The sequence below is a fragment of the Cheilinus undulatus genome, linkage group 13 (assembly GCF_018320785.1).
Source record: "Cheilinus undulatus linkage group 13, ASM1832078v1, whole genome shotgun sequence".
Classification (NCBI taxonomy): Eukaryota; Metazoa; Chordata; class Actinopteri; order Labriformes; family Labridae; genus Cheilinus; species Cheilinus undulatus.
Window position 1 is genome coordinate 15,357,912 of NC_054877.1, and position 25,105 is coordinate 15,383,016.

At 39.2% G+C, this 25,105-nt stretch overlaps 2 protein-coding genes across 6 annotated transcripts; both read left to right on the forward strand.

Annotated features, from left to right (window-relative positions):
- Positions 1-2,302: 2,302 nt before the first annotated feature.
- On the forward strand, positions 2,303-9,174 carry slc25a24l (solute carrier family 25 member 24, like). The gene is made up of 10 exons (XM_041804350.1): positions 2,303-2,425; positions 2,547-2,673; positions 3,086-3,173; positions 5,792-5,903; positions 6,063-6,221; positions 7,795-7,932; positions 8,036-8,146; positions 8,522-8,689; positions 8,772-8,910; positions 8,987-9,174. The coding sequence occupies exons 1-10, from the start codon at positions 2,303-2,305 to the stop codon at positions 9,172-9,174; spliced, it is 1,353 nt and encodes a 450-aa protein (XP_041660284.1).
- Positions 9,175-10,029: 855 nt separating this feature from the next.
- Positions 10,030-24,628, forward strand: fubp1 (far upstream element (FUSE) binding protein 1). Of its 5 annotated transcripts, XR_005992752.1 has the most exons (21): positions 10,030-10,176; positions 10,597-10,720; positions 12,119-12,154; positions 12,322-12,358; positions 12,480-12,526; positions 12,607-12,678; positions 12,763-12,820; positions 13,077-13,239; positions 13,340-13,438; positions 13,590-13,691; positions 13,782-13,884; positions 14,152-14,391; positions 17,504-17,664; positions 17,757-17,908; positions 18,300-18,376; positions 18,541-18,666; positions 18,998-19,072; positions 19,485-19,547; positions 21,242-21,396; positions 21,635-23,515; positions 23,993-24,628. XR_005992752.1 is itself a non-coding variant. In XM_041803073.1 (20 exons), exons 1-20 carry the CDS (start codon positions 10,084-10,086, stop codon positions 21,641-21,643), a joined length of 1,992 nt encoding a protein of 663 aa, XP_041659007.1. In that variant the 5' UTR covers positions 10,030-10,083; the 3' UTR covers positions 21,644-24,628. The 5 variants fall into 5 exon arrangements, 4 of the variants coding, with proteins under 4 accessions (XP_041659007.1, XP_041659008.1, XP_041659009.1 ...); XM_041803073.1 differs by having other exon boundaries at positions 21,635-24,628; XM_041803074.1 differs by having other exon boundaries at positions 10,597-10,687; positions 21,635-24,628.
- The last annotated feature ends 477 nt before the right edge of the window (positions 24,629-25,105 follow it).

Consider the following 25,105-nt stretch of genomic DNA (forward strand, 5'->3'; position numbering starts at 1 on the left):
GACTAAAACTAAAAAGGGTAGAATGACTAAAATGTGACTAAAACTAAGAGACGTTTCATCTAAAGACTAAGACTAAAATTAAAAATAGCTGCCAAAATTAACACTAGTCTGTACTGAAATATAAAAATAGATTTTAGTTGGGACTTTATGTAGGTCAAGCAGCATTTCACGAAAGAGGTGTTTGAAGCAGGGATGGGTATTTTGGTTCATTACCCTAAAATTACACATACTTCATCTGTGCAACATTCACCCATCAAAAGACAACACCTGCCCTCACCTCACTGGATGCATTTCTGGAGTAACACGCAGCATAGCGCAGCCCTGAGCAGCTGGAGACAGGAGATCACAAGATCACAGACCTACAAGTTCACTCAGGAGTAGCACTGTAGAAAATGCATTAGTTTGCCCTTAATGAAGTTAATTTTCTGGTCTCTTTGATATTATTCAGGACTTTTTTCTGCTTCTAACATGGGTGAATACATCAGGAAGTTAAAAGTGAGTGCAGTCATTCAGTAAGCACTCTACAACACAAAAGCCTGATACTTTGCTTGTCTTACCATGTGGATTCTCCTTCTTTCTCAGGTAAACAAATACGTGTTCACAGCTCCTTCAAATGCATGATGGTGGTGTGCTTGCACCACATAGTGAGGAGAACTTTTAACATTTGTTACTGACTTATTTCCCTCCTCTCCACAGCCAGAAACACATTATCAAATTTCAAAATCCAAGGTCTCATATCACTAATCTAAAATATTACATCCCTCTTTAGATGATCTAAAATAGAGTAAGTCATACACCTTCTGTCCCTAACTCAGAGATCACATGAATTATTCTCGTAATCTTTTAATGTAAGAAACATTTAGGCCTGTGTACTTTTGTAAAGTTATTTCTATATCTCAACTAAAGAGGAGAAAAAATATTTTTAAATAAAATTAAGAAGTCTGACAAGCTCTCTGAGAGGGCAGCTGCAACAGAAATATTTCTGTTGTGCCAGTGAATAAATACATCATATTAACCAGTGTATCACTGATAACAGCTCATCTATAAGTCAGCACACTTCTGGTGTTTATTTTCTAGTTTCTCTCAGATTTATTTTTTTAATTTGGTTTTTGCAAGCGAAAATTAATGTAAACACTTGGACCCCAGAAGAAATTATTCTCAGAGCATTTTGGGCCAAAAGAAAGACAAAGTTAGGAGCCATGTCTTCTTAGTCGTTACGTAAAGCCACCAGGGGGCAACCAAGTAAAAAAATGTGAACCAATGACTGAGGTCTGTGAGCTGAACTGGAGAAATCATATAAAGCAGGTGACTTCTGATGAATTTTCAATGGTCAAAGGGATTTCTTTTTTTTCTTCCTTTCTTTCTTTCTTTCTTTTTTTTTTTTTTGGTGCAGAAAACTGTTTTAAAATATTTTAAAAATATATATATTTAAAGGTCTATACTTGTGCTCCACACGTTTTATTAAATAGACCCTTAATTATGCTTTGGGAATTGTTTTACACTGTCGATTTTGCTGTGCAAAGTAGCGCTGGTTAATGTTAAGAAGAGTCTGTTTTTACTTCAGTAATAATGACAATCAGTGTAAAGGTACTTACTCGCCAAAAAGAGTCAAATCAACACACTATGAAAGTGTCAGTATTAACTCTAACAGGGTTGATTTTGACTGCACAGATATTTCCTTAGATATTTTATTTTTAAATGTTGATTTAAATGTTGTAGTCTTTTGTATTCTGTTTGCCCATGTTTTTGAATGCAACACTAGGTGGGTTATAGTAGTACTGGGTTTTTGTTTGTTCGACTAATTTTCCTGTTATCACTTCAGGAAGGATTTTTGTGCCACCAACTCTTACACGAGAATGCAGCCTACTTTCCAGATCCGTCCTATTGTATCCATCCTCCTAAACACGGCAAACATCATACGTTTTTGCTCAGTTTAAAAAAATTGCAAAGCCTTTATCTTTAAATTTGATTATTTTAACCCCGACCCCCCTGTCTTAACACTAGACGCAGGACACAATGATTAATTAAAGATCATTATTTTATGAGCTCTTATCGGCTCTCTCTTGCAGCCACAGCACCCCCTGCTGCACCACAGAGAAACTGCAGCCCTTTCAGCTAATGTTAAAACCGCTTACACTGCAGCGACTCTGTTCTCTACCAATGAGTCAGCGTCAGAGCTGCAGATCAATAACCTCTGATTATTATCAATGCAAAATACACTCCTTAAAACGACCTGCAGCACAGCAAGCAGACTGCACTTCTAACGTCTTAATTTTTAATCTGACGCTAATTTAAACGAGTCATGGATCAGTTTCGCGGTTTATTTGTAAAACTGGACCAAAACAAGGATGGGTTCATATCGGTGGCGGAGCTGCACAATGAGATGAAGAAGCATGGGATCATTTCAGCAGATGGCAAAGCCCAGGTAGCCTAATAACCTTAACATACTATTTATTTTTAAATCATTTACTCTAAGTGCAAAGCTAAATTTCATGTATTCATGCACCAGAGGCCTGCTTATAGACGAGTCTTATTCCCCTCTCTAGAATATCATTGACTCTTATGACAAAGACAAAGATGGCCTGCTGGATTATAAAGAGTTTCTCAGCTACATGATGGACAGAGAGAGGACATGGAAAATTCACTTTCATGAACTTGACAAGAACAAATGTGGTGAGTTTCAGAGGCCTTGCCTTTTCAAAATGTTTACTGATGTCATGAAGACATGAGAAATTGCTCAATAACCTAGCTAAACACACAATAAACACACTATGTAGAGACGTTTTAATAACTTTTTTTTGAGAGTTTGATTTCCTGTATTACAGTATGCTTAGTTTTATACTGACCTCTATCCATTCATATTCTTATAAACTAACCTCACAGTTAACTCTTTTAAAATAAAGTGCATTTACAAGGTCAGCCAGGTAAGGCAAACATGCAGGATTTGTTTATTGTACACAGAAGACACTGCACTGTATGACCCTTGCACTTTTTGAGTTTACAGTATCACTTCCCAGAAACATGATAACCAGAAGAGCAGTGCTCATATGTGTTTTGTAATTTTGTGCATTTCTTCTCTGATCAGGGGTGATTGACCAGGAGGACATCATAAGTTTGTTTAAGGATTTAGGAGTGGTCTTATCAAAGCCGAATGCAAAACAAATTATTCAAATGTAAGATTTTTTTCTGCCCAATCCACTCTACTTTATTGAGTTATTGTTGTTATTCACCTATGATGTAGGCTATTAAAACCTTCAACTGTTGAGTTTAGACAAGCTTAAATCTATCCTTACAGTTGCTAGGTTTTAGAGGTCATGATATCACTCTATAACAAAGTGTCTAACAGTGATAAGTTATCACAGAGTGCTTTGATATTATCGTTGTTCAACTGTTGTTACCCTTAGACAACTTTCATGTATCATATGGAAGCCCTAAGTGGACATGCACCAATACAGTTTATTTAATCAATTTTCCAACCATAATAGCTGTGTCTGAAATCTTATGCATACATAAGCACTCCCCAACATATACTCAACAGTATACACTGCATTCTAACAAGACTGTTAGCATGCCGTTTATGCTACACTATTGCTCATCCACTTGGCAGTACAGTCCTTGCTACAATATTAAGCTTGTGTGACAAAGCAGGTTTACATCCGCTTATCACTAAGACAGCTACATGGTTATTTGAATATTATCTGACCACATATAAACTGTTTCCATGCTACTTGTAGGCTGAAGGTCTGCAATGCATTACAAGTTTGCTCCTTTGTCATACTGAAAAATTCTGGTCAATATAGTATACATACTCGGCACATACACTTGGCACATATGTTTGATTAATCTACACTAAGTGTGTACAATGAAAATATTCCATTTTAGACACAATTGATAACTAATTTCTGGTCGTTTTCTCAAGATCTTGACTAATGTTTCTTGGGTTAACAAAGCTGGGTCAAATGGCGATGCACAGTCACCTCACTGCAAGAGTGTTCCTGGTTCATGTCCCATCAGACAGGACTTTTCTGTGGGTGTAGGTTAATATGCTCAGCAGTTTCCCCAAGTCGTGGAAGACACATCAAAAAGGCATTCCTGCTCTTTTCAGGCTCATTAAGGCAATGATTAAGGAAATAAACAAAGAGGAAATAGGCCTACCTGTTGACCTCCAGCTGACACAGAATATTTGTTATTATTGAACTACTAGTTGTGTTGCCGACAATGTTGTTTATGTGTGTGGGAGAGATGATGAGAGCTGTTTTGTTGCTGGTAGTAGCTATTTGAAGCATTAATAACAAGACAGTAGATCTGACTTTTAACCTTTGTGTGTGGAACTTTTCAAAGGAAACTTCCCTGAAGTTTGTCACAGTCCATCCCAACTTCACTCATGCAGTGTGAGCGCATGAATCTTGCATGATGGAAGAGGCAGCAATTCAGTTACGCAGTGTGAGCTGACTTTCTATTATGAATGTTATAGAGAGGGGTTGAAATCGCACAGTGTACACCTGGCTCAAGGATTCATGCCTGATAGTGTAACATTAATGTTTTTTATACCATGGTCTTGGTCTATTCTGTAACTATGGAACTTCTCAAGCAGTTCCAGTCTAAAAATCTTTACACTGTTTTCCTGCGTGTCGTCCATTCCCTGATAATTGGACACCTCGTTGGACATTACCCCTGACATAACAGGGGTGTCATAAACCTGTGCCAGTGGTGGGTTTTATCTGGCCTGCAAGGTGTTTGCAAGGAGGTATTTCAGAAAATTACCTTAGATTTTTATTAGTTTGAAAATTGAGCACAGTTAGAGTAAAATACTGATCTCTGGAAGCCAAAATGGTACCAAATGAAGAGCCGTTTTGGAGCCAAAAGAACCAGCTCTTCTTGCTGAGCCGAGCCAAATGATCTGAATCACTTAAAGGATCCTCTGTAATTTCTATCACTAGTTTACATGTTTCCTGTGCATGTGTGAGTTCTCTCCAGGTACTCCCACCTTAGTAGGTGTAAATGTGACTGCTTATTTGTCTCTGTATGTCAGCCCTGTGCTTGACTAGCCACCAGTCTGGAGTGAAACCCTGCCTCGCACTTTAAGACAGCTTGAATAGGCTTTATCCACCTCACAACCCCAACAAAGCTGGTTTCTCCTTAATAACAGATTATTTTTTCTCATTATTTCAAATAAAGTTTTTTTTTAATCATGATGAGACAATTTCTGATCATTCAGGAAACAATACATGTAGGTAACTGTGATAGGCCAGGCCTGGACATGCCATGCTGACTTTGCTCATACTTATGGAGTAATTAAGATGCTTCCATGTTTGTTTTGTGCTTTTTTAACTCTAGAGAAATGAGATAAGTAAGCCAAGATCTTGAGAAAACAGGCAAAAATTGCTCAAATGGCACAAATATTTGGATTCATGTCTGCTAAGGTCTTCCATAGTATCATAACATATATAAAATTTGATCTTAAAAAGCCTTAAGTCACATTTCTCCACTAAAAAGCCACTGAGCCTTTGATCCAAAGAGAAAAGTAGTTCCTAGCCCAAAAGCTGCAAAGTCAAATGGGGATTTAGTCCAGAGTTTTTAATGACGCATATGTGTATTGCTGTGAAATACTGGCTCATTTACACACTACCATAAACTTTTAAAACCCTAACTAGTTTGCCTTTTTGTGAAGTGATAGAATAGATGACAGTTAGATGACAACTGAACAGCTGCTCATTATAATTCTTCACTTCTTCATGTGTTAAAACAGACCAACAAATGTTTCTGTGTCTGTTGTATTTGTGATACCCAGGATGGATAAGGACAGCTCCATGACAGTAGACTGGGGAGAATTCCTGCATCATGTCATCCTCAACCCCGTGGACAACATCAGTGAGCTGGTGTCCTCATGGAAACACAGTCTGGTGAGCTCATCAGGCATGATCACACTCATTACAGTTGATACTTCAGCCAGGCAGAGGTGCAAGCACAAACTGTGACACATCAAGTGTCCACTCGAGTGTGAGTAATCCCACAGTGATTGAAGGATGACAAATGTTATTGTTCATTTGGTCTGTCTGCAGGTTTTTGATGTGGGTGAGAGCCGTGCGATGCCCATTGAGTTCCCTGAGGAGGCGTCTGGATTTGGTGCCTGGAGGACATTTGTGCTGGCAGCAGGAATGGCTGATGCTGTGTCCAGGAGTGTGACAGCACCCATCGACCGCCTGAAGACGCAACTTCAGGTCAGCTGCACTAACAGGCACAATGGTATTTATGGAGCTGATACATGATGGCGGAAATGAATGAATGAATAAAATTAGATTACATTAAAACCACAAGCTGTAAAGCATGATATTTAGGTGCACAAAGTCATTATCAACTCATAGTGAATAAATGTTAAAACCCTTTGGATCACATGAATTTCTGTTGAATAGCCATTATAAATGTCCCTGTGTGGTTTTTGTCTGCTTTAGTCATGGCAGGGTTGTGTAAGAAAAATGTTAACAGGCTCTTTAGCCCTTATCACTACATTAAACCTCAACTTTACATGGTCTTTTTCTTGCCAGCCTGCTTGCAGGGTTCCTATGTACTATGGGGGGTAAACTAATGTGTGAACACAGCAAGAAATATTAATGAAAATCAGGAGGATTTCAGAGGCAGTTTGTCCTTAAATTTTGTTAATATTTCACAAGATTGTGGAGTGTTTGCTTGGAATTTGCGCCCATTCATTCTGTAGCGCATTTATGAGGTCAGATACTGATGTTGGATGAGAAGGCCTGGCTCACAGTCTCTGTTCCAGTTCATCCCAGTGGTGCCTGATGAGGTTGAGGTCAGGGCTCTGTACAGGCCAGTCAGGTTCCTCCAGTCCAAACTCACCAAATCATGTCTTAATAGTCCTTGCTTTGTGCACTGAGGCAAAGTCATGTTGGAATAGAAAAGAGCGTTAGTGGCTTTTACACACCATGCACCTTAGCAGTCATTGACTCTGCTCTGTTTTTATGTGGTTTTCTGCTTTGTGGCTGAGTTGCTGTTGTTCCTAAACGCTTCCACTTTCTAATGATACTAGTGTGTGTCTGTGTAGAGGCTCTAGACAAGTAGCCTCTGGACCCATTTGACCAGTAAAGTAATCTTTTCATAACTGGAACAACATCTTAACAGAAGTGAGGATGGATTCATTTGATCCAATCTTTTAAGTATTAAACTTCTACTACAGTATGCAAATTCAAACATTTGTTTTTGGATCTGTAGTTTACTAGGCTTGATTACACTGTACTAAAGTATAAAAAATACCACACTCAAATACCACAACATGAATGGCACTGGCTAAACTGCTGTAACTTAGAATTAGAAAAGTTAGAAAAGGTTTTAGTCTCTACTAAAACATCAAACAATGTATGTTTTTCTCTAAAATAAACAAGCAGATGGTCCTAATGTACGGTACGTACTCATATGTACTGTATGTAACTGTTAGGACACACTTTTTGGTTAAATAAGACTGTGAGGACAAATATAAAGTTAGCTTGATTTCACATTAAGTGATTTTGTGTCTTAGAGGAGAAATTTACATTTGATTTCACATTAGTTCTCACGAGACACTATTTTATGCAAAGCAGGAAAAAGCTTTCTATCCTGTACTTTTTCTTTGAAAGCCTATTCTGGAAGAGCATTCAGCTTACTGTGTGTCATTTTCATTGTAGAGGCTTCATGCTGTGTGTTGTTGCCCTTCAGGAGGTCTCATATTGCAAGTGACTTATCAAACCTCATTAAAAATATAAATTAATATATAAATGAATTACATTTCTTTGTGCCCTGTAGGTTCATGGATCCAAGGCATTCTCTCAGGGCTTTCAGGAGATGAAGGCAGGTGGTCTACGTTCGATGTGGCAAGGAAATGCTGTGAATGTGCTGAAGGGAACACCACAGTCCACGCTGCAGTGTCTAATCTATGCTCAGGTGAGGCTGTAAAAGCAGACAGCCTCTGTGCTGTGAATAATTGATGCTCCAGTTTCTTGTTTCTACTCAACAAGCTCACTCACAGCGTTTCAACTCTGTCCAGATGAAGGTGTACACCCAGAACAGAACTCAGGAGACTCTGACGGTGCAGCAGCGTTTCGGTTTGGGTTGTGTGTCCGGCGCTGTAGCTCACGCTGCTTTCTACCCTTTAGAGGTATCAGATATCAGTGGCAGGTCTGAGCACTGTCCTTCATCTTGTTATAACATTGTTTGTATGTATAAATAAGTGACTATGTTTAATGACAGTGTGTCCATAATGGAATGAATAGTATGCCTTGGTTTATTGCCAGTGCTGACTAGCCTTTTAAGAAGGTGCAATTGAGGTTGCACAACTTTTTCCTCTGAGAATTGTTTTTTTTTCCACCTTTATATCTTAGGGTATTAACCAAATAAATTATATGATTTCGGTTTAGCACATCAGAAATACTTACAAGGTACAGATGAACCCTATTGTCTTGTTTTATTATTAAAAAAATTAGAATAATGGGGAAATCTTTAAATGCTTTTTTCCCTCTCATCTCCCTCACAGGTGCTGAAGGTGAGGTTGAACCTACAACAAGCTGGCACCTACAACGGTGTTGTGGCATGTGCCCGCTCTATTTACAGGCATGAGTCTATGTCCTCTTTTTACAGAGGATTCAAGCCCAGCATCCTATGCATGATACCTTACGCAGGTGTGGAGTGTGCGGTTCATCAGGTGAGACCGTGCAACACTTGAAATGTTACAGGATGTGTTTTTCTTAAAGAAACTATGTCTGACAGATTGCTTCTGGTTGCAGTCAATCATGAGTTGGGCAAAGAGAGATCCGGCCTACAACAGTGACTCCAAGCTGTTCTTCTTCAGTTTTGTGGCCTTTGCTTCTGGACAGATGACGAGTTACCCACTGGCAGTGATCCGGACTCAGCAGCAAGCGCAAGGTAAAGCTCTGGAAACATCTGAAACCATTCAAAACATTATAAGATATTACCTCATTGCTTTTTCTTTGTTTTCCAGCTTTCAGTTCAGATTCACGTCAAGCTTCAGGTGTGTTACAAGGACTTTTTGGCATATATGAGAGAAATGGAATCAGAGGATATTATAATGGGATGGGAGCCAGCTTCATCAGGGCTATTCCATGTGCTCTGATGAACTACACTTTAACTAGAAAATTTGAAAATCTGTTTTCCTCTATTGAGTCTTGAGATAAAGCAAAAAAAATTAATTGTTTTGTGTTGAATTGCTGCATTAAAATTTTGTTAAGGGTGATCAGGAAATTGCAAAAAGGTATTTAATTATTATTTAACAAAAACTGGAATCTGTTAAATTGGTTGGAATTGCTAGGAAGTCTGTTAAACATGCATAATAATATAAATTGACCAAACCTGGGATACATTTAAGTTAATGGTTTATGACTGACTAGAAGAATAAAACATGGTGTATCTATTGTCCTTTTGATCCTGGGTGGTGTAAATCAGAGTATTTGTTAAAAATGTGAGCTGTTTAATAAAATCTTATTTCATTACAAAGTTCAGATATGTTTTTTGAAAGGCCCTGTTTGTGATGAGTTTGAACAAAATGTGACTTCTACAAAAGTTGTTATGGCTTTTTCGTAAACTGACTTCTTTTGTCTGTCTTTACTTTTACATATCAATGCCACTTTAGCAGTAGGGGCTTCTTTCTAGAGGGGAATAGCCAGTACTCTACCCTAGCAATGCCTTACCATTCCAAAAAAGTGGATTTTAAAACAGAACATGCTATATGTCTCAACAATTAAGGACTTCAGTTTTTTCCTTATTTCAACTTAAGCAATGGGAGACAAATTAACAATTGGTATTTATATAAAAATAAACTTCTGTTTTAAGGCCTATGTTCCAGCTAAAATCTATTTGAAACAAATATAAGGTTAACACAACAAGAAGAAAGAAAGCTCACAAAACATTCCTCTAAACTTGATGAAATTTTCTAAATAGCAACTGAAAGTTGAAACTGTAGAAACCACCGTTTGTCGCAATCATTATCGCGAGACCACAGTCGAGCGCGAGTTTTGGCGTCAGCATCTCGTGAATGAAACCCGCCATCTTGTCGCGCTCAGGAGGAGAACAGCAGCAGATATGGCTGACTACAGCAGCGTGGCTCCCCCGTCCTCTAACGCTGGTGGCGGAATGAACGACGCTTTCAAAGACGCTCTTCAACGAGCACGACAGGTAACGAAGTCCTCTACGCCACAAAAGTAAAAAATCGAATTGGAAATGGAAGAAAACGCCGGTTTGACGGCTTTCTGTTGCATACTGCAACACTGCAGGCTAAGCTAGGGAACGATGACTAGCTAACTTTAACGATAACGGTTACGCCACACAGGAAAAACACACAGAAGTGCAAAAATAGGACCCCACAGTGGGGTGTTACATCTAAATTATTTAAATACTATAAGTTCTCAGGTGCCTTATCGTGTCTGCATATGGTAATCGACGAACTAAAGTGGAAGTATTCGCTTTCCTTTGTTGGTTTGGACTTCCGGACAGAAGTGTAGGCCAAGGACCGCGTGCCTGTGTCCTAATTTAGACATCACTAATAGCGAAGTTGTTTTCAAATTAAGGTTTAAATGTTTGATTTTTGTGTTTTAGATCGCAGCGAAGATCGGTGGAGACGGCGTTGCTGCACCCCCTTCAAATGAATTTGGCTACGGAGGCCAGAAAAGGCCCCTGGAGGACGCTGGTGGGTATTTTCCCATGCCTAACCTGAATATCGGTCAGTGGCTCAAATCGATTCAATGCAAGTCTCAATAGTTTGCTTGCCTGAATGTTTAGTAGATACGAAACTAAACTCTCCTTAAAATGCACAAAGTAAATAAATATAAGAATGCAGCTTTTCTTTGTAATGAAGCAAAGCTATATTAACGATGCTTTTTATTCGAGTATTTGCTACTAACAGTAACAAACATTAACATTCTGGATTTATTGAATATTTGTCAATTCACAAAACTAGTTGCATGTTCAAATAACTGACATTTTGATGGTCTCTTCACAGCTTTTTCAGATTAGTGTCTGCTGTTAAAAATGTTACTTTGTGTGATGTAATTATTGACAAATACAATATTTTGAATTCTGGCAGGTGATTTGTTTTTTGATGAAATGATATAAAAATTAAATCCTTGTTGGTTAAAGTTATGCTTACAAGAGAAGTTACCTTAAGAGTATAGTTAGAATAGGATCCTGGAGTCTGTTTTTGACTAATTTAGAATTATAATAGATGAGGATTACAGCCTTAAGAGTAGGAAGTTGTAGGGATGCTGAAAAATGACGGGTTTGATGATAAAACTTAGTGTTGCTTGAGCGTTTGTCGTTTTAGGGACCCAATGATGTTTCGCATCAGGTAACTAAGTAAAGCCAGGTCAAGATTAATGAGTAGACATAGTGATTTTGATTAGGGATGCCCAATAATCCTCACAATATTGGTATTGGCAGATAGAAGCTTAAAAAGTCAAATATCTGCAGTTATGACAGTTTCTGCTGATGTTCACAAACAGTATTTTTACTGTAATAAATCTGTCATATTAGCAGTAAGTATTGACTGTACAAACACATTTTTGGACAATCAGACCTAAATCAGCTGACGTGTTTTCCTTTATTCGTCCTTATTCCTTATGTTTTACACTGGGTTTGAAGTACTGAAATGTGTTTATCATAAACTTTAAATTGTGTGTCTTAATGACGGAAGTTTTAGGTCAAAACTTCTTTTGACTATTGGTAGCGATATCTGTAGCATTCCTATGTATATATTGGCATATTGAACATCAACAAAAATCCAATGTTGTACATCCTTAAATTTGATGTTTGCTGAGGATGAAAGGATTTGTCTATGTACGCAGACTGTATTGAACCGGTTAGATTTCGGTGGTTTTTAGATGTTGTCCCAGGATGTAGTATTGAAGGTTTTTGCTTAGGAAAGTTCCAGCGGCACAACCGCACTCAAGGCTTTGCATACTAAAATTCTGCAGGTTGAAATGGGGAGTATTACACTCTCTTACTATCTAGCCTTCCTTTATTGCTCACAGGGAATCATGGTGTGTAAGAGCATAACTAAGGATAATATGTGGGTATTTTTATGACGAGTAATTATTTTGGTTATTATGCCATGCTTTCACAGACCAGCCAGAGACCAAGAAAGTGGCAACAAATGATGGTAAGTTGAGTGGTTTCTTAGAAGTTAAACCAGATAATGTGCCTGTACTTTTTGATTTTTTTCCCCTTAACGTACCTTTTCAGTAGTTAGCACGAGTTCAAATTTGGTGACGTGTTATTTCCCCTAATGTACTATGATGTCTGTTAATTTTTTTTTTTTACCACCAGCCTTTTCAGCAATGAGTGGAATGGGTGGCCCAGCAAGGTGATACATGATTAGTAGTGAATAATAATTTTTTGCATATACATTTGAAAGATGGCACAAGGTTTGCATGATTTTTACTTTTTTTTACTTTTTTTTTCTTTTTTCTTTTTCTTTTTTTTAGGTCTATATCAGAGGAATTTAAAGTACCAGATGGAATGGTTGGTTTCAGTAAGTATTTCAACTGGGAAAAACATCAAGGTTTTCTTGGTTTGTTTAGGAGGTAACACAATTTTTTTTTCCCCTTCTAGTTATCGGCAGAGGAGGTGAACAGATTTCACGTCTGCAGCAGGAGTCTGGGTGTAAAATACAGATTGCACCAGGTAAGTTATGGTTTAAATGATAGAATTTTGAGTTTCATCTGTGGCAGTTGCTCTCTAATTTACCAATCCATTCTTGTGTTTTAGACAGCGGAGGAATGCCAGACAGATCAGTGACGTTAACAGGGGCACCAGAATCCATCCAGTAAGTAAACTCTGTCATTAAATGGCTCCTAATAGGGGAAATCCTAAGGATTGCAAAGCATATGAATCTCTTTGGATAAAGGCTTTTTCCTCCAAAAAAGCTTGAATAGTTTAATTATCTTCAATTACACTTGAGAATTAAAGCCAAAGCAAATAACAACCGATGTATAACACTGCTAATAAATTTCCATTGACTGTGTATGTTTATTCCTCAAAATTGCCTGGCTGTATTTGTTTATACTTTTTCTTGTCATCAGGACTGCAAAAAGGTTGTTAACAGAGATAGTAGAGAAGGGGCGTCCGGCTCCTGCATTCAACCACAATGACGGCCCAGGAATGACTGTCCAGGAGATTATGGTCCCTGCCTCCAAAGCCGGGCTCGTCATTGGAAAGGGAGGAGAAACCATCAAAAGCCTTCAAGTGAGCAGCAAGTTGGTGTTTGAAAGGTGACCCCTAACTTTATCTGACAAATAACACTTAAGCACTGATGTTATGATCTTGTTCTTCTGTAAACCTACAGGAAAGAGCTGGAGTAAAGATGGTCATGATCCAAGATGGACCCCAAAACACAGGTGCTGACAAGCCACTTCGTATTTCGGGAGAACCCTTTAAAGTCCAGGTCAGTGAGATGTACCTTTTTACTTTCAAAGTTGCCTTTCATTTCCATTAAGGGATTAAGATCAAGTGCAATGATGTCTATTTACAGCCGTTATTTTTCCATTGAGACCAGAGGGTTTGTGGTGTAATGTTCTGTTTTCTGTTCTCATTAGCAAGCCAAAGAGATGGTGATGGAGCTGATCAGAGATCAGGGTTTCAGGGAGCAGCGGGGAGAGTATGGTTCACGAGTGGGAGGTGGAGGCGATAGCTTAGATGTGAGTATACTGTGGCTTATTTACTTTTTAGTGTTTATGCAGTGGAAGATTTGAATTTTGTCTGCTGACTTTATTTTCTCTGTCATAAAGGTCCCAGTCCCCCGGTTTGCAGTAGGAATTGTTATAGGCAGAAATGGAGAGATGATCAAGAAAATCCAGAATGACACGGGTGTTAGGATTCAGTTTAAACCAGGTAATATGCCCTTTAATTTTATTAGCTCTTTGAAAATAAGGACAACATGACCAAAAGCAAAAAAAATCTGCAAAGGTAGATGTATGTATGGTCTGTGATGAAAACTCATGCACCACGCTGAAGAGCTGATGTATAACCCTAACCCAATTTTATCTGAGACCTGAACATATGGAAAGAGTATAGAGTTTTAGATGCAGAATTGTAAGCAACCAAGGTGAGACAACCTAAAATGAATGAAAAAAACACATCTCTTATTTTCCCTTCTAGATGATGGCAGCACACCTGACAGGATAGCACAGATCATGGGCCCCCCTGACCAGGCTCAGCATGCAGCAGAGATTATTTCTGACTTGCTGAGGAGCGTGCAGGCTGGTGGTCCTCCAGGACATGGCGGCGGTAGAGGTCGTGGTCGGGGCCAGGGAAACTGGAACATGGGCCCCCCTGGTGGCCTGCAGGAATTTACATTCACCGTCCCAACCATGAAGACTGGCCTGATCATTGGGAAAGGCAAGTGTTCGAAGAAAGTGGCACTCAAAATTTGGAAGAAACTTGATAACATGACAGTTTACTGAAATATACCGAACAATACTTGAGGTCAAGAGATGGAGAAATTGGGCTACGTGAATACTTAAGCAATAAATCGTTAAATGAATACCGTGAGATGAAAAAGAATTGGTGTAGCAACCACATCACACCTTTTGTGAAAAACTGTCTTGCCTGAGTTACCTTTACCTTGCTCCCAGACAGTCGTGCCGCAGGCCTGATTTATTCTTTGGGATAAACCATAGATTCGTGTAGCTCTGTTTATATACAGTCTACACACATTGATTAACATTAGGGTTGTTCCGATACCAGTATCGGAAATATGTCCGATCCTGCTTAAAATGCAGGTATTGATATCAGCGAGTACACAAGTTTATGCATCGATCTGTTACCGTTTGGGTTAGCTTTATATTTTGCTTTGTTTAGCTCTGCTAAATGTTAGTGCTTTAAACCGGAAATCAGCTCTTCTTCGCTGATGGAAAGCACGTCATGCAGGGGCTACAGTTTTCAGAGCAGCGTAGAAGAACCAGAGGACACACTGCAGCAGAAAGGATCAGTGGCTGCGTGACAGTTTTTCTCTGAATTTGATCATTAGAACGCCTTCCAGATCGGTGCTGTCATACTCAAAAGAAAGTGTTTATCGAAAGTTAAATAACTTTTGAACCATAGATCTTTGCCTCTTAAGCCGTGTTTCCATCAGGGGGTCTGGTTTGATTCAGTTCGGTTTAGTATGGTTTGGTACGCTAAACCCCAAAACACTTTGCGTTTCCACAGACACCCATGCTCTCACTTGGGTGGGTGGGGCTGTAAAAGCATGTATGTGAAGTCACAGACAGTGCGAGTCAGCTGTTCCAGCTGCAGAGTTATAGAAAGGATGAGTGACAGAAATCAGTAGAGAATAAGCAGTAAACAGCTTTATTTCTGAAAGTGCTTTAAAAAAAATAACTGCATCTTAATGATGTTAACTGCTGTCAGTACAGATCCTCAGCTGATGGAATACGTGTATAGAGACGGTTTGAGTCGTAACACGTAGCTGTACTGTGAGAATTCGCCGCATTCAAAATAAAGTTAAAGTTCAGCTGGTGTTAAAATCAAACTAGATTAAGTCAGAAAACCGGGGTGCGCTGATCTCGTTTAAAAATAGTCTGCAGCCTGAAGTTTTACAGGCCCGTTCAACAACCACAGAGCAATGTTTTCACAGTTTATCTAACGTAAGACGTAGATAAATAACTAGTTACAGATGAGAATGAACTGTTTAAAGGCTTCGTATTCACAAAACTTAGGCATTAATTTAGTTTCTCATCCATCGCGGATGGATCAGGCTGATGTGAGCCTTCAGGTTCTGCTTTGTGTTCTTAAAATCATCCAGATAAACGTCAGGAAACTTGATTTGTGGCCAGATACCAATATCCATAGACTAGGGAACAGTTTAGATCTCCGTCGAGTCCAAATATTTCCCATTTAGGCAGATATTGGTCCATTTTTCTCCCGTTTTCGCCCACTTCTCACAGCAGACTTCTGTCTTTGAAGCCCGGAGGCGAGCAGCTGAGTCGTGCGCTGATGTGATGTCAGTGCAGCCCCTATTGTTGTGTGTGTAGCTCCGCTTTTTTGGTACGGTTAGGTAAGATTGGCACCCCTACGGAAGGGTGCCGAAAAGTGGGACGGTACGGTTTGCTTTTTTGAGACCCTTTCTCTATGGAAACGACAAAAAAAGCATGCCGTCCCTCACCAAACTGAACCGAACTGCTCGGTGGAAACAACCTATTACTTGTTTTTCCTCCTGAAGCTAGCCATTGTGTTGTCCCATTGACTCTATTGATGCCTTTGAATCCCTTGAGGCAGCATTTTCAGTGAGCCTCGAACTTGTGTGACTTTTGGGGACTTTAATGATTAAATCCGCACCAGTAAAACCAATATTGATCATCTTTTTATCCACTTTAATTGAATTACCATCGTTTATTACCGCTAGTCCAAATGCTAACTCAATTGCAAACCGCCACATTTGTTTGGGTCTGTCAGCCAGTTACAGACTATTCTGTAATCAAGTCATGGTGCCTGAGTAGAACAAGAGAGAGAGAGAGAGCCTACGATGCAGCCCCTTGTATAATTATTTTAATATTTAGCAGTAAAACTCAGTAACCAGCAGAGAAGCAACTTTGGGGTCACAGAGATGCTGAACATTATGATTTGATTTGTTGAGCCATGTACTGTATCAAATATAGGTCTGAAATAATTTACTAGTCTGCACAGTCAGTCCAGAAAGTTCACACTAGTGTCGGATCAGTTCTCGGTATCGGCAGATACCCAACGGTATCATATCGGGAAGGAAAGAAATGGTATCGGAACATCCCTAATTAACATGCACCCCTTCAAAAAATGCAACTGCACTAAAACGACTCAGACCATTGATCTAGTGATTGGTGTGCTGGGTATAGTAAGGGGTGACTGCAAGTCTGTGAGTAAGGTCTACATATTGGTCAGCTGTGTCGGTGGCTGCACATTTCACCTCCTCGGATGTCTTCTCTTATCCTTGCAGCAATTGCAATCACTGCTCTATATTTACCAGCCCGAACATGATACACTTGAAATCAGTTGCCAGAGTTTTCTGTGCATAAATCGACTAAGAGCACTCTCACTAGGCAGTCTGTACGGTGCCATGGCATGTTTGGGCCTAAAGTCCTAATGTTTGATCAGTGTGAGTACACTCTTTTCCCCCAAATGGGGATGTGTTCACATTGGAAAGCTGGAAGTGACATTGCACTGCTCATATCCATATTACAGCAATGATGCTGAAAAACCTTTGCAAGTGTTAAGACAGTGTAGGCCACTACAGTGTTGTTGTGGCATAGATGCAACACGGAGAGATAAACCAGGTTTTTGCCAGAATTAGTGTGAATGTGTTCAGCTTGCAGAGGTTTTTGTACAAACAGAATTTTCTTAAAAATTGATATATATTTTGATAGTATTGCATACTCTTTAAAGTCATAAGGCAATCGAATATGTTTTTTAAAGCCGGTAATTTGATTGGAGGTAAATAAATTTTGTTGTTGTTAATGTTTGTTATTTGACTCCTCAGGTGGTGAGACAATTAAGGGCATCAGCCAGCAGTCAGGAGCCAGGATCGAACTTCAGAGGAATCCTCCACCCAATGCTGATCCCAATATCAAAATGTTCACAGTCCGGGGCTCCCCGCAACAGATCGACTACGCCAGGCAGCTGGTAGAGGAGAAGATTGGGGTGAGTTGTTAAACTTTATTTATATACTTTCATATGTTCAGATTTTTTCTGTAATAAATTTTTTACTGGTGCCAATGTTTTATATTTTTCAGGGTCCAGTCACTCCAATGGGAGGACCTCATGGCCCCCCTGGTCCTCATGGAGGTCCAGGCCCACATGGTCCTCCTGGGCCACCTGGACCCCCAGGGGCTCCAATGGGCCCATACAACCCCGGACCATACAACCAGGGACCTCCAGGACCACAGTAAGTAATTTGCCATCTGCAGGTTGGATAATGCCTAGGAAGTCATCAAGTATTAGATATTCCTCTCAATTTTGTCAGTTAACTTACTCAAATTGGTGTTTGTGTCTTATATTACGGGCTGTTGAAGTATAAGGTTTTAAATTTAGTCTTGAAAATCCATCCTTTCATTTCATGCTTTTTATACAAGTTAATTGCATCACGCTTGCTATAACAACAATGCAAGCGTGCATGCTAAAATTTAAGACAAGTTAACACTATATGATCTATTATTGTCACTAGTTCTCCTTCAGATTTTATTTTTGCTGTATAGGCAGTTCTAAGAGGGTATTAAATTATTTGGAACAAAAACAGCAGTGAAGACAGGAGACTTGATTATGTTTTCTTTCATCAGCGGTCCACCTGCGCCTTATCAGCCTCAGGGATGGGGCAATGGCTACCCACACTGGCAACAGGGACAACCTGATCCAAGTGAGTGCCTTGGCACACTAATACATTTGATGTTTAACACATCAAACAGTATCATTCTCTTCTAAGTGAGGAAATCCACAACATGTTATGTAAAGGACATCTATGACTGCGTGTTTACAGCTTGGCTTTTGATCTAAAAAAAAAAAAATCTTGTTTGTGTCCAGATAAAGCGGCTGCTGATGCCAACGCAGCGGCGTGGGCAGCCTACTACGCTCAGTACAGCCAGCAGCCTCAGGCTCCTATGACCCCGACAAGTGGAGCTCCTGGCACGAATCAAACCAACGGCCAAGGTAACTGGCGTGTTTCTCTTTCAGCAGTGTGTCTGTGTTTTTAGAAGAAACTGATTAGAGAAGCATAGGGCAGAGTAGCTAACTAGCTTTACTGTAGTTGTGTTCTGTGCTCGTCTCCCTGCTGTCACTAACAGGAGACAAATTGGCTTGGTTTAACCTTTTTAAATGACTTTATTTTTGCAGAGAAGCTTCTTCAAACATTTTTTTTATATTACCACAGGAACAGGATAGTTTTCCTCCACCATCCCTAGGCTGACAGCTCGACCCAGGCAGGTGGAGGACAAACTGCTGCTACTACTTCACTAATTACAAGTACCGTTCTTTTTAACAGGTGACCCACAGGCTGCAGGTCAGAGTGGACAGGCAGATTACTCCAAGGCCTGGGAGGAGTATTACAAGAAAATGGGTATACGAACGTAGCTTCAGTGTACACCTATTAACACAAGACAGTCTAAACAGCCGCTGGGTGTTGAATCAGTTTCTTTTTCAGGTCTGGGTTTTTTGCTGGCCTGCTGTGGAGCCTTTTCTGTTTGCCTCCACTTGTTTTAACAATTGACCCTTGTGCTGTTTAGACTGCAACACTTTGATTATCTACAGGACTGAGCTGTGGACACAGAACCACCTATAATGAGCTTAGAGTAGCTTATTTTTCAGATTATCTTAGGGCTTTATCAACACTGATGGATGTGTCATGAATGTGTTACTGTCACTGAATGTGTGTAGAGCTAAATGATGCTATTCAGAATCAATGTTGTAAATGTGTTTCTGTACTAAGCCCTGAGATGCACTGACAGATTTTTTCTTTTTTTTTTTTGCAGGTCAACAGAGTCAACAACCTCAGGACTACACAAAAGCCTGGGAAGAGTATTACAAGAAACAAGGTTAGTTATTTTGCTGCAGTTACATTTAACTCATTAAATAGTAAAGAAGTCTTCATTGCTTATGATTACTAGACTACAGTTAAAGAGGTGGAGAGGTAGGCTTGAGACCTCTTGTAGATTGGACTTAATTCTGCTGGTGCAACTGTTAATGCAGTTAAACATCTGACCAGTCCTGTGCTCTTATTGGGAAGGTGCAGGTGTAAAATTGAGCTCATAATTTCAATCTTTAGAATCTAAATTTACTCACGAATATTCTTGAATTAAGTGGCATGCTCCAAATAACTATGAAACCCAGAATCAGGGGGATTTTTTTCTTAAACTGGAATGAACAGAATCTAAAAACTAACGTAATTTTTGATCAATAATGTGTCAGATTAAAGATGTACTTCCCCCTCAAATAATATATATGACAAACAGGATTAGACATTTAAGTTGAGTAACAGCTGGTGTTTTAAGGCCAGTGCTGACAGCAAAGTTTCTCACCCGTTCAAAGGGATAGTTGAGCAGTAACAGGTAGGTAGACTTACCTGAGAAGGAATGTGGGGAAACTAGTTATGGATGTTTATTTATTTATGACTGTGAAACACACAGCAGTAGTCAGTCACTTTTAATGTTGGCATCCAAGCCACTGTTCCTTATCAATGATGGTGTTAAATTGTACCGAATACTTTTTTAATGCAGTGAATGTTTTAAATATGCAAGGGTGGCTGTGCTCATCTTGCGACCCTCTGTAGTAGAGTGGCTGCTTTCCCAGACACCCGAGAAAAAGGCAGAAGGTTTCTGTCCCACCATTTTGAGAAACAGGTGGTGGGTTCGTTCCCCTTCCTATAAATGAAATAGTCCAACCATGAACAGACTTTCAACTTGTGATTTGAATTGGCTGCATTTTAAAGGCAGATTGTCGCCAGTCTAGGCCGTAGTTTTTGTTTTAAATGTTGTGATACATGTACTGTTTTGTGATATGATGCTACTCAGTCTTAATTTAGGCAGCTGTTTAAATTTTGTCAGTCTTTGGATTAAAATGCTTTCCAGTTTTGTTCCCATTTTAGCCTTTTTAACCTTTTATGTTCTCGTCCAGTTTTACTGATGGAAAACTCATAAGAAGAACTGTAGTTCAGTTTTAGGAAAAAATGTCATTAGATTTCAGTCTTTACCATTAGTCAAAGCATTCATTGTCCTTGAACTGATTTATTCGGCTAAGTTGTAAAAGTTAATAGAAATATGAAACTGATATTAATGCACTAAAATATATTAACTAATTCAAAATTCATAAAGATACTGACATACTGTATATGCACAGTCCAATATCATGGATTTTGAATGTTCAGCAGCCCAGCACTAACATTTCAGTGTCATTTTAGTCTTCCTGATGAAAACTAAACTTACTCCTTGTCATTTTTAATCACCAAAGGCCTATTTTTAGCTAGTCTTTGCCTCGTCTTCATCTTAGACAAAAGTTAGTTGACAATTTTTGTCATAGTTACAGCTGACAAAGTAAACACTTACGCAACTTTGAGAAACTGGTTGTTAGTTTGTTTGCTTTCTGATAAATGAAACCATCTTACAAAACCAGAACTTTTAAGATGTTTTGTAAGGTTGCAGTCAGAAAGCATTCAATCTGTGGTCCTGACATAAGTTTGACACTGAGGTACGGGGCAATTAACCAACCAGATCTATTTTGCCCCCCCCCCCAGGTCAAGCGGCCCCTCAGGCCACAGCAGCGGCAGCCTCCCAGCCCGGGGGCCAACCAGACTACAGTGCTGCCTGGGCGGAGTACTACCGTCAGCAGGCTGCTTACTACGGCACAGCCAACCCTCAGGGGATGGGTGGAGCCCCACAAGCCCCTCAGGTACACCCCCATTAAGAATCTGTCTTCAACATCCACTGAATACTCAGATCTTTGTTCTGCCATAACCCCCCTTCCCCCCTCAGGTTTTTACAGGCGTTCCAGTGACTGCAGCAGCTTCACACACTTAACCAAAACCTTTTCCTCCTATAACAGGCTTTTAACTTTTTATTTTGGGAAGCTGAGTCCACTGTTTCTGCTGTTAACATGCAATGTATCTTCTATGTATTTCTTTGCACAGGGCCAGTAATGTGAAGTGGACATAAAGTAAATGCTACATTGTCGAAACAAAATCCTTTGTTAAATGTTTGGATGCAGACGCCTTGATGAAGATCTTAAATTTCCTTGGTTTGAAAAGTTTCACATAGATGGCAGATTACCCGGCGAACACGTCCTCTTTCATTTTCTTTTTTTGTTTTTCTGTTTCTTGTAAATGCTTTGTTTTTAGTGAGGTAATTATACATATGGTCATTCCAGCCCTGTATCTACATTAACTGTGGTTAGAACTCATGTTTATTAAACTGTAGACATTACCATGTAAATCATCTCAGTTTTAAATGCTATTTGCCTGTTGTGTTTTTGCAATAAAACAAACTGAAACCTCCTGTGTTGGTAAGTTGGGGTGGTTTTCAAACCAAAAGGGTGGAGATGAGTTCTGTATGTTTTTGTTTAAAGGGGGGAAGAAAGTTTGAAATGCAGGCCATGTGTGGGTTTAATGTCCAAAAAGGTTGTGCTGTCCTGTCTCTCTCCAACTGTCTATAAGGCTCTTTAGAAACGTTATGTGCGTGCAGTGATCCTGAATGGTTCAGATCAACAAAACGTCCTCGTTAAGGCAATTTTTTTACACCTATGTTTCCTGACATTGCTCTGATTTAGCAGTAGACAGATGTTTGTCATTAGAAAGTCGACAGGTGTCTTTGTTTGGTATCTCATGCATTAACTGCGTTGCTGTGGCCCTCTTTTTAAAATTTGCTTGGTTTGCTGACATTGTTGAGGTAGTATGCACTGTATTTTGCCTTGATAGACACTTCCTCCTCCACAGGCAAGTTTAGAAAAGCGGTAAGCACGTACTTTTCCTTGAAATGTTCCTCAGAAAAACGTGGTTGCAAGAAATGTTTTTAGTGTTATACATTTTTTGTGCTATTCTTTTTCCAGGACAGTCAGGTAAATTTGTCTCTGTATCGAAAATGCATTGAAAAGTTTGTCATGCCCTTTTTTTCGAATTGCGAACTAACATGTATGAAAATGTTTTTTTAAAGAATGTTTTTTTAATATAAAAACATTGCTGCAAAAAGTCGTTTTTGCTGTGCCCATTCTGTTAGTGTTTATCCAGTTTAAGAACATAGATGTTATAGGGTCGGGGGTGGCTAAGCAGTCCTCATCCATCAATTGAGCCCTCCTATACTGTAAGTACAAAACTGTGATTGACTTATGAGAAAATACTCGCCTTTTTTATGCTTTTTCAACTGCAAACGTAGTGTTTTTTTGTCAAATATTGCACATATTTTCCCTTTGTCTCTGGGTAAGTATGAAATGTTCAGAGGAAAGGAATAGTACTTTAGATTCTTGTACCACATGTTTCTGAGATTGATCTCCCCTTGTGTGACTGCACAACATTCAGACTTTGAATCTTCACACTATGTTGATGCTTTTGTAGATTCTCATAGTCTCTGAGTAGGTAGCATTTGTGTCAGATGGATTTCTGAACTGAGGAATGTGAGCACTGTTATAATGTTGGTAGGAACTGTTTTCAAGGATGTCCATGTGGTTTTTTCGTTATCTGATCTTCTAAGTGCCATTGCCTAGGTGATACTGTTCTGTTTTAAACTGCCATTTATTGCATAAAAGTTCTGCATTTATCTCCAGTGTAGCATGCCTAGGTTTCTGCTCTTATTACTTTAATGTCCTTTATATGAGCATGTTGAATGCTAGAAGTTGAAGTGCTTTTGAATAGCTCAGTATTGATTATGACATTTTCTGAATGAGGCTGTAATTGATACATCAAAAGAAGGAAACAAATCTTTGACTGCTTGTTCACTGATGGCAAACAGTGCGATTATATATCTGATCTTTGCAGTGTCGTCCCAGACCTTGCACCTTAGGTTCTGCTGCAATTACACAGGTAAGCTAAACCTAAGGAAACAAGTGTTTTTGTCCAGTGACATGACAAATATTACATGCAAAGAAATGCTTACCTGTGTCTCTAATATGCCCTCAATGCATTTATGCCAAAAGAAATGTTCAGGACATAAAAATATCCCTTTAAAGCTGAAATGATTTTATGAATGATATGCATGATATGACTTAATACATGACGTTAAATTACTACCAAGAATATCTTGCATAGGCTCACTGAGGAAACATTGTCTTGTATTTTTTATTTGGTAATAGCCTTAATGTTTGCACCTGGGTAAGTCTTTAAGATGATTGGTTAATTATAAACTGCATGCCATGTCAGAAGTTAGTAATGTGCTCAACCGGCTAGGTCAAAAAGACATTGAAATACATGATTTATTTCTCTGTCGTGGTGTGAATCTGCCCTCAAAGTGCAGTGCAAATCTCTTATTGAAATGCTGCTGCCTTCACTTCTTGCTCACAGTGTTGGAGGATGATGCTGCAAGCTTAGGTCATAGAATCAGGCCCTGTCGTAGTTTGTCCCCAAAAGGAGGAATCCTTTGAGTCAATGCCACTGCTGAACGTAGACCGTTCAAGAGCTCCACTGATAAGGTAAAAACAAAACAAACAAAAAAAAAAAAAAACAGCAACGCAATGAATTTAAATTCTGTGCAAAGTGTTGGTCAGATACATGTTTTTCAAGCTCGGATTGATTGTTTTGTATTCAACATGATGCCATAGTGTGTAGAGTTGTCTGATGGTTGTTTCTTTAAACTTGCTTGAATGCCTTCATAAATAACCTGATAGTCAGTAGGAATGTGCTTTAGAAAGTTGGATGAGGACAGGAACTAGTACTTTTCAATTACACATGCACTTTTATCAACAGTAAAGTTTGGGGGTTTTCACTTTAAGATCACTCTTCTGTAGTTAAGGGTCACATAGTGTTTGGGGCTGTTCACTGTTCAGAGGGGTGTAAGACAAAAGGAGCATGCCTTTAGAGGTAAAAAGGTTTCATGTGCTGTGTATATTCTCCAATATATTGGTTTTTGTTTTTTGAATCAGCTGTTCTGACTTTTGAAATGTTGCCATGTTCATTAATAAAGTTGTAACATAAACTGGACTGATCAACTTGTGTTATTTCATGCTAAAGAGAAATACTTCACCAATATGATATGTATGAAAAAATACAGTTGCACCAGTCTTTACTTAATGCTTGATGCAGTACAAATGTTGCCAAAATAACAGCTAAAACAGTTGTGCATTATTCCCCCTAGTATTTGATTTACATTTTTAAAGATGAACAAAAAAATTGGTTTAGATTAGCCTGCGGCGCAGTTCCACAAAGCAGTATGGTTCAATTTGGGCGACATGGTACACAATTATTTCTTTCCACTGTCAATGGTTGGGAAAGTTACAGAAACAACCGATCAATGCCATCCCTCTTTTTTTTGTACATTCTGTTGGAGTACTAGTGTGCTGATCAGGCCTTAAAGGGCTGAGCTAGACTCACTGCAGGCTTTGACCCCACCTTCCAATCAAGAGTACTGCTGGCTCTGGAAATGCAAGCCAGATTGCTCAGTCCCAATTCCAAGTACCC

Excerpts from the sequence above, each read along its gene's own strand:
- fubp1 (XM_041803073.1), top strand. The coding sequence starts at position 10,084 with ATGGCTGACTACAGCAGCGTGGCTCCCCCGTCCTCTAACGCTGGTGGC. Across the intron at positions 12,679-12,762 it reads TAAAATACAGATTGCACCAG|ACAGCGGAGGAATGCCAGAC; the intron begins GTAAGTTATGGT and ends CTTGTGTTTTAG. Across the intron at positions 17,665-17,756 it reads TGGTAGAGGAGAAGATTGGG|GGTCCAGTCACTCCAATGGG; the intron begins GTGAGTTGTTAA and ends TATATTTTTCAG.
- slc25a24l (XM_041804350.1), top strand. The coding sequence starts at position 2,303 with ATGGATCAGTTTCGCGGTTTATTTGTAAAACTGGACCAAAACAAGGAT. Across the intron at positions 2,426-2,546 it reads CAGCAGATGGCAAAGCCCAG|AATATCATTGACTCTTATGA; the intron begins GTAGCCTAATAA and ends TCCCCTCTCTAG. Across the intron at positions 6,222-7,794 it reads GCCTGAAGACGCAACTTCAG|GTTCATGGATCCAAGGCATT; the intron begins GTCAGCTGCACT and ends TGTGCCCTGTAG.